This window comes from Fragaria vesca, linkage group LG6, assembly GCF_000184155.1.
Source record: "Fragaria vesca subsp. vesca linkage group LG6, FraVesHawaii_1.0, whole genome shotgun sequence".
Taxonomy (NCBI): domain Eukaryota; kingdom Viridiplantae; phylum Streptophyta; class Magnoliopsida; order Rosales; family Rosaceae; genus Fragaria; species Fragaria vesca.
This window is the reverse complement of record NC_020496.1, coordinates 10,607,235-10,616,058: the sequence shown is the minus strand read 5'-3', so window position 1 is coordinate 10,616,058 and position 8,824 is coordinate 10,607,235. Positions and strand designations below refer to the sequence as shown.

Genomic DNA, 8,824 nt, shown 5'->3' with positions numbered 1-8,824 from the left:
CCATACTGAAAGTGATGTGTCCAAACAGAGAGATGACACAAGCAATCTCAATAAGACAAATAACCCTTTCCTAAAACATGAATGATTCAAAACAGGGAGCAAAGAGGTTTCAAACCCTCTTACTCAGTCCATTAGTGGACCTTGACACAGCCGATAGCGACTGGTCTTTGAATCACACAGGGACCAGCTATACATAGGATAACGTATCATGAAATCCCAGCTGGAGCCTTGAGCATCAAACCATTTGGTCACGGGTTGGCATAACAAAAGATCTCAACCCTTTGACTGGTTTGAGCGCTAAGGCACTTCCCACAAACTCAGTTGTCCATTTGAATTTGAAAGACTTATTAAACTAATATAACAGACTTTGAAACTCAAGACAGCAGAAGACTCAGTACTAGGTTAGCAACCTCTGTGAAAAACAGTGATATGCATATGCATGTTTTACCTGAAACCATAAGGGATATTAGCGCCACTTGTTCTTGATCAGATAACATTATCTCAAAGTGTTTTGCAGGATAAAAGGATTGCCAACTGTCCTTATACCTTCAGTTCTGAACGACCATATAAATATGTGATCCTCCATATGAGTATTTGTATTTTTAGTGTACTCCTGAACAAAACACTAGAAGTTTGAGGAAATAAGTCCAGGGCTGTTTGAGGCAATTGCAAGAAATGACATACAGGCTTTCAAGGACTCGATTCAAAACGATGAAGGATTTCTTATGCAGAAAACTGGGGAAACAAAGAACTCAGTGTTGCACCTTGCCGCAAGGTTCGGTCACATTGAGCTACTTGCCTTTATCATTGAGGTACTTCCTGACTTGGTTTCTGTCGGAAACATCAAGGGTGAAACTGCGTTACACGAAACTTGTCGCCAAGGGAATACCAATGTCGTAAAGCTGCTGCTAGAGGCCAATCCATATGTGGTTGGTACTCTTAACCATGAAATGCAAACTGCTTTTTACGTAGCCTGCAGTTATGGGCATGTAGAAGTTGTTACGTACATGGCAGACCAACCAGGAGTGTTAGACTCTGAAGAACAGGAAGCTTTGAGTCCTCTTCATGTGTCTATAGCAGAAGGCTACTTTGGTAAGTTGAGAGGTTCTTAGTTCTCGTTACTTTTTCTTAACATGAAGCTTGCTCTTCTCTGCTTGAACTATTGTTTCAACATATACTGCAGATATTGTTAGAACTATTCTGAAAGGTTGCCCCAGGTTTGCTTGGAAGGTTGACACTAATGGGTGTCTACCGCTTCATATAGCTTGCGAAAAAGGTCACTTGGAGATATCAAGAACACTGTTGATGATTGATCCAAACTTAGCTCTCGAATTTGACCATTATCGTTATACACCAGTACACTTGGCTGCTATGAATGGTCAGATCAAAATCCTTGAGGAACTTCTTTTGTGCTCTCCCAAATGTTTAGAAAGTCTCACAGGAGATGGAGAAACTGTGTTTCATCCTTCAGTTAGATTCAACAGATACGGTGTGTTTACCTCTTTGGTAAAGAACTATAACACCTATCTCCTCAACCAGGCTGATAAGCACGGGAACAGTCTTACATCTTGCTGTCTCTGCAGGGAACATTACAGTAAGTTGTTGCCTATTTTATCTTAAAATTATTGGTTGGTTGCCTTAAGCTTCTTCAACTCTGTACTCTATTGTGTATGATCCTAAACTGTGTCAAATTGTTAGTTGTCGGAGCACATCATCAAGAATACTACGGTTGATGTCACTTGTAGAAACCAAAGAGGTCAAACGGCAATGGACATCTTACGCCAGCAAAGAAGAGCGTCGGATATCAGAAACATGTTGAAGAGTTTCGGCGGCAGGACGAGCACTGAGCTGTTGTCACCAAATATTGATGAGATAGATTCTGAGACTACAACAACATCAGAAAGTCCTAGAGTTGTACTTGAGCAAGAATTTGAAATGCTTTTCGAAGGTATCATGCATCCGGGAAGTGATGAATATGACTGTGAAATTGGTATGGGGCGTACCGCTAGAGATGATCAATCAATGGAAGATTTCACTGCAGTACAAGCAAAGATGAACCCATGTCATCAACTTGAGATAAACTCTGGCAATCTTTATGAACCCGATTGTTTCAAAACAAGATTGAGCTCCCCAGCCTTGAATGGCCAGCGGCTTCCAAAGCTAAGAGGAAAAACTAAAAGGGGAAAAACTCGGCAGCATGAACATACAGAGAGGCACTGGAAAATATTAGGAACACAATAACATTAGTCGCCGTTCTGATTGCCTCGGGTACTTTTACTACTGGCATAAACCCTCCTGGTGGTGTCAACCAGGATGGCCGGCTTAAAGGACAGTCAACAGTTGGCAGAACAACAGCTTCTAAGGTCTTTGCAATATGCAACACAGCAGCATTTTTCATATCTATAAGCATTGTCATTTTCTTGGTCAGCATCATTCCTTTCCAGCGAAAACCACTAATGAAGCTACTGGTGGTTGCTCACAAGGTCATGTGGGTAGCGGTGTCACTGATGGCCACAGCTTATATTGCAGCCATGTGGATCATCATGCCTCACTGTGAAGGTGCAAATTGGACCCTTGAAGTAGTGATATCTGTGTGTGCAGGGACTATGGGATCTGTTTTCTTATTCCTTGGTGTTACATGGACCAGACACTGGTTGATGAAGTTAAAGTGGAGGAAGCAGAGAGGTAAAACTACAGAGGAAAGAGCTCAACAAAAAGCTTTACGAGCACATATAAAAGCACAGAAAAGAACAGAGGATACACCAGAATACAACTCGTCATTTTCCACCAACTCCATTGATGGGAGTTTCGAAGAACTAGGATATCATACGTACTGAACGAAGTGAAGTGGAGAAATTGTGTTCTTCCCAATCCAATGGAACATGAAGATGGAGTTTACTGTGAAATTTACTCGAGGCCTAACTCAAGGTTAGGCCAGGCTTTTGCTAGGCTTGGCTTTTTTTAATATCTTATCATTCAAGATCAGACTTACTGGAACAAAAGTTGAGCACTGTAGGAGAATATAAGATAAGTCTGTTTAACTAACTTGGTTTTACATTTCTATGCTACATTATAATAAAAATGCAAAATGGTTATTAATTGGTTTAGCTTGTTTGACAAGACTTGGTGTAATCAATCAGCAATACATCATTGACAGATTGAAATTTGGTAATTGTACTCGACAGAATCCATTAGTCTTAAATTCCTTTGAAATGCACTCCTTGCAAAAATCAGGTTGGAATTATTAACCCAAGGACTATTTTCCTTATGATTAATTACTGGTGTCTTCTTTATCAAAGGTTGATAATGAAGAATTGGCTAGGGATTTTGTTCATTTAGGGACTGGTGTTCTTTCTGAGTCAGTTGAGTTGATCTGTTTATGAAGTGGCACACATAGATGGTGCTGTGGCTTAACTTATCAGTCATGGCTCATGAGAAATCAAGAACACATTTTGCCCCTAACACTCCGGACCAAATGAAGTGACTCACGTGCCTCTTGCAGTCTTGCTGGGCATTACGGGAACTGATCAGCCAGGGATTTATCTTGGCCTGCCAACCATTTGGGGAAGGTCTGAAAATGAGGTTTTGGCTTATATCAGAGAGAAGCAGGTTAACAAGTTGAATGGATGGAAACAGAAGTTGCTATCACAAGCCAGCCAGAAAAGGAAATTCTGATAAAGCCTGTGGCCCTTGCTGTGCCTACCTACCCTATGTCTTGTTTCGGTTTTCCAAAGGGTATTTGTGATGACATGAATGCCGCCTTGGGGAACTTCTGGTGGGGGACGAATGAGAATGGGAGTCGAGTCCATTGGAAAGGCTGGCAAAATTTGGGATTACCTAGCCTTGGGATTACCTAGTGTAATGGGGTCCTAAGATTTACATCACCTTAACTTACCGTTGATTCACTTGATTGCTAAGCAAGCTTGGAGACTAACTACATGAGTCCCTTTAGGCAAGGGTCCTAAAGGCAAAATACTACCCATACTGTAGTTTTGCAGAGGCCACAAAGGGGTACCGGTGGTCTAATTTATTGGAGGCTCATTACCAGTAACAGTTACAGGTTGATTGTCTCTGTTGGCTACTGTGAAGATCTGGGGCAGACTGCAGCCAAATGATATTCGTGAGCCTGTGCCACAACTTGAAACTACTGGCCTCATACCTAATACTCCCCCTGTTCTAGTGGAGGAGTTAATTAAGTGAGTCGATCATGGAACCTTGATAGCATCTGCCATCTTGTACAACCACAAGAACTGCAGAGAAGTCACAATATTCCTGTAACGAAGCATGGGTACCATCAGATGCTTACAATTCGTTTGTTTAGATGTGAAAAATTTACTCTTTCTCAGAAATACTCAAATACATATTTTATTGATGGATTTCATTTTTCACATGTTTCTGTTCAAGGACATCGGCTAGAGTTACTAAAAGGGTAGGCGTTAATTTCATTGATGACTTGAGACTAGTACCTATATTGGTGATTATACTTTGAGAGATTCTCATACAAATTTTTATAATATCTACTTTGGGGATTAAGTTTAAACAAAAACAGAGAAATTTATTATCCAGTTTGAACCATTTACTAAGTTATACGAAAACATGAGACTACTCAATGTTGTCTAATACAGAATTAGTCTTAACAAAACTTCAATTTTAGTTTCCTCCATTATTTCATTAGCAGTTAATGATAAGACATGAAACTTAAACTAGCGGTTAAAATGGGGGAAATACTTGGTCTCTATTCTTAATATTGCTGGCTAATACAAGTGTAACTAGTAAATAAATAAGATAACCAAGAACAACATATATGATATGCTCATGACAAAAGTACCTACAACACATCATTAGGCTCATGCTTCATAATGCACACAGTATATGACCGGCTTCATAATACATTCATTTGTTAGGATTGCTTCTTAATCTTGGAGACCCTTCACCTTTAATTGCACACACAAAACGGTCTTGTTTATTGCAAAAAATATGCCTATGGAATGCAAAACGCTATTTGGGTGCAGTTGGAAAGAGAGAAGATGCAAAACGGTGAGATAGTGAAACAATGGTAGATTGGTTACGACATTTCTCGGCAGCTTCTCAAGTATTTCTTAGATAAGTGCCTGGACATATGAAGCTGACGTTCTAGAACTAGGACATTTCCTAGCCATTGCTGAGAAATTATTGATGTTCATTGACTTGAACAGAAATGATTGACTCATTTTGTGGTCCGTACGTAAATGGTGGAATGGAATAGAATGGAAGTAGTGTGAAGACCTTGACTTGGACATCTTTGAAGTCTTCTCCTCTTCTTCCTGGCTGTACGCAGATGACTTATGCACTAGAGTTATATATCTGATTTATGGTTGTGACATTCTACATACCCTAAATTTTCCCATAGAGAAAAAATTGAAAGTTTGAAGAAATGATTCCAGGGCTATTTGAAGCAATTGCAAGAAATGACATCCGGACTTTCAAGGACTTGGTTCAATACAATGGAGAATCTCTCTTGCAGAAAACCGAGGAAACAGGAAACTCAGTTTTACACCTTGCTGCAAGATTCGGGCATGTTGAGCTGGCTGCCTATATCATTAAGCTGCTTCCTGACCTGGTTTCTGTTAGGAACGTTAAGGGAGAAACTGCGTTACACGAAGCTTGTCGCCAAGGGAATACTAGTGTTGTGAAGCTGCTGTTAGAGGCCAATCCATATGTGACTTGTACTCTTACCCATGAGCAAGCTGCTTTTTTCATTGCTTGCAGTTATGGGAATGTTGATGTTGTCAAGTACATGGCAAACCAACCAGGGGTGTTAGACTTTGAACAACATGAAGCTTTCAGTCCTCTTCATCTTTGTATAGCAGAAGGCTATATAGGTAAGCTGTGGGGTACATTCTATATGTTTATATACATGAACCTTGCTCTTCTGTGTCCATAATCTGAAACTAGTATTCAATTAATCCTGCAGATATTGTTAACACTATTTTGAAAGCATGTCCCCGATTTGCTTGGAAGATTGACAACCATGGGTTTTTGCCACTGCATTTGGCTTGCGAGAAAGGTCAGGTAGAGATAACAAAAACACTCTTGATGATCGATCCAAACCTTTCTCTTGAACTCAATCACTACCATTACACACCAGTGCACATAGCTGTAATGAATGGTCAAATCCAAATCCTTGAGGAACTTCTTTCGAGCTCTCCCATATCCTTGGAACTACTCACAGGGGATGGAGAAACTGTGTTTCATCTTTCTGTAAGATTCAACAGATATGATGTGTTTACCTCTTTGGTGAAGAATTATAACAACACCAATCTGCTCAACCAGGCTGACAAGCATGGTAACACAGTCTTACATCTTGCTGTCTCTGCAGGGAACACTAAAGTAAGTTTCCTATTCTACTTTTTTAAGTATTGAACTATTGATCAGTCGTCTTAGCTCATTCGTTCAAATTTGCATGATCCTAAACCATGTTAAAATTTACAGCTATCAGAGTACATCATCAGTAATACTACAGTTGATGTCAATTGTATGAATCAAAGAGGTCAAACAGCATTGGACATCCTAGACCAACTAAGAAGATCGTCGGGTTTTAGACATACATTGAAGAGTTTTGGTGGCAGGACCAGTACTGAGCTGTTCTCTTTAACCCCAATGGTTGATGAGAGAGATTCTGGGACTACCACAACATTGGAAAGTCCTAGAGCTGCTCTGGAGCAAGAATTTGAAATGCTTTTTGAATGTAACACGCGTCCAGGAAGTGATCAATCTGATTCAGAAATTGGCATGGGGCGTATGGCTCGAAACAATCAACAAATGGAAAACTTTGCTACATTACGAGCAAAGATGAATCCCGGCCATGAAGGTGTGATAAATTCTGATGTTCTCTTTAGGTCAGAATCGCATAGAACAAGTATGAGCTCCCCAATCTTGAATCCACAGAAGCTCCGAAAGCCAAGAGGGAAAGTGGATAAAAATCATAAGATTAGGCAATATGAGATATATAGAGAAGCATTGCAAAATACTAGGAACACTATCACAATAGTTTCTGTTTTGATTGCCTCAGTTACTTTTACTGCTGGCATAAACCCACCTGGTGGTGTCTTCCAAGACGGATGGCTTAAAGGACAGTCAACAGTAGGCAAAACTGCAGCCTTTAAGGTCTTCACAATAAGCAACACAGCGGCATTGTTCATATCTATGTGCATTGTCATTGTACTGGTGAGCATCATTCCCTTCCGGCGAAAATCACTGATGACACTACTAATGGTTGCTCACAAAATCTTGTGGGTGGCAGTGTCACTCATGGCCACAGCTTTCGTTGCAGCCTCATGGATAATCATGCCACACGGACACGGTGAAGGAAACGATTGGACCCTTGAAGTTTTGATATCTGTTTGCGCAGGGACTATGGGATCTGTTTTCTTATTTCTTGGTGTCACTTGGGCTAGACACTTGTTGATGAAATTGAAATGGAGGAAACAGATACGTAGGATTGCAGAGCAAAGAACACAAAGACAAGCAGCACGAGCAAACCAACGAGCACATAGAAGGGCACAGAAAAGAATAAAGGAAACACATAAAAGGGCACAGAGAAGAAGAACAGAGGAAACACCAGAATATAGCTCGTCAGTATCCACAAACTCCGATGCTGAGAGTTTTGTAGAACTGGGATATCATACATACTAATTGAACAAAGAAGTGGTGAAATTGTGTTCTTCCCGATTCGAGTTTAGGCATTAGCCAGTTAGTCTATCATCAAACTCGACTTCCATGTTTGTCAGATCCTTATCATTAATATTAACGATGAGATTTTGGTTGGCAAACAAAAGTTGAGTTCAGAATATAATATAAAGAGGTAAATACTTAATTGTTTCAGTAGCTTGGATTTACATTTCTAATTCGATATTTCGATTAAGGCAAAATATTGATAAAATTTTGACTCCATTACCACCATAATCATGTCGTTTTTATTTAGTCTTTACTTTTCTGACATTCATGATGTACTTGCGAAAATCAGATAGGTGGATGTTGGTCTACGGAGTGTTGATGTTGGGTAATTAGTAATTACTGTGTTTTTATCTACTAAATGTATATGCCATGATATTCAACCTAGGAATTAGTCCGAGAAAACTGAAGAAAAACATAACCAAGGTCTCCTGGTCAAACTAGGAGAAGCAAAGTCGTAGGGAGTGCAGTAACTGTCTGGGTAATAGGTAGGAATCTCGAAGGATCGGATAAGGAAGCCCACAAGGTGGTTTCCATGTAGTTCCAGGACCCTACAGTTCCATCCCTCTTCTTTAAAAGTTGAGTATCAATTGTTCTCAATTCTCATGAGTTCAATATTTTACTCCTAACGTCGTAATCATCATCTTTACCTTCTTCAAGCAAAACAGTACAAACATCAAAATATCTCTCAAAATATAGGACCATTGGCAACATATGTTCACTGTAAATTAGAACAATAGGGCAAAATATATGTTTACTTTAAGAAATTTGAAGATTTTTACTATTTTACATTAGTAGATGACTTTTTTTAACGATCTCAACCATTGATCCTCTAGATTCATATGCAAGAAACATGTCTACAAAATTTCAACTAATTCCATAATTATTTGGTTCAAATTGACTTAAACAATTGTAGGCCGTTAGATAAAATTAAAATTAATATTGTGCTAATCAAATGGTTAAACGTTTTTCATTTTGGCTAATTTTTTGTAGGATTCATATATGGGTAGGTAATTAGGGAATGGGTGGTTTTGATTGTCAAAATACATGTTAAAATTAAAACATCCTCACTTTAAGAGTTTAAGGAGGTCCTCTTTAGATCCGGACTATA

The 8,824-nt window shown here is 39.4% G+C and overlaps 2 protein-coding genes across 2 annotated transcripts in view; both read left to right on the top strand.

The window, feature by feature from the left end:
• LOC101311115 (ankyrin repeat-containing protein At3g12360-like) overlaps window positions 1–2,837 on the top strand; it is a 4,616-nt gene extending 1,779 nt beyond the window's left edge. Inside the window, exons 3-7 of the mRNA XM_004305220.1 lie at window positions 652–1,092; window positions 1,184–1,489; window positions 1,584–1,594; window positions 1,699–2,040; window positions 2,313–2,837. Coding sequence (XP_004305268.1) covers window positions 652–1,092; window positions 1,184–1,489; window positions 1,584–1,594; window positions 1,699–2,040; window positions 2,313–2,837 — 1,625 coding nt within the window. The remainder of the gene's footprint in view (window positions 1–651; window positions 1,093–1,183; window positions 1,490–1,583; window positions 1,595–1,698; window positions 2,041–2,312) is intronic.
• Window positions 2,838–5,413: 2,576 nt separating this feature from the next.
• Window positions 5,414–7,674, top strand: LOC101310822 (ankyrin repeat-containing protein At2g01680-like). Its single transcript, XM_004305219.1, has 3 exons — window positions 5,414–5,861; window positions 5,954–6,369; window positions 6,472–7,674. The coding sequence occupies exons 1-3, from the start codon at window positions 5,414–5,416 to the stop codon at window positions 7,672–7,674; spliced, it is 2,067 nt and encodes a 688-aa protein (XP_004305267.1).
• The last annotated feature ends 1,150 nt before the right edge of the window (window positions 7,675–8,824 follow it).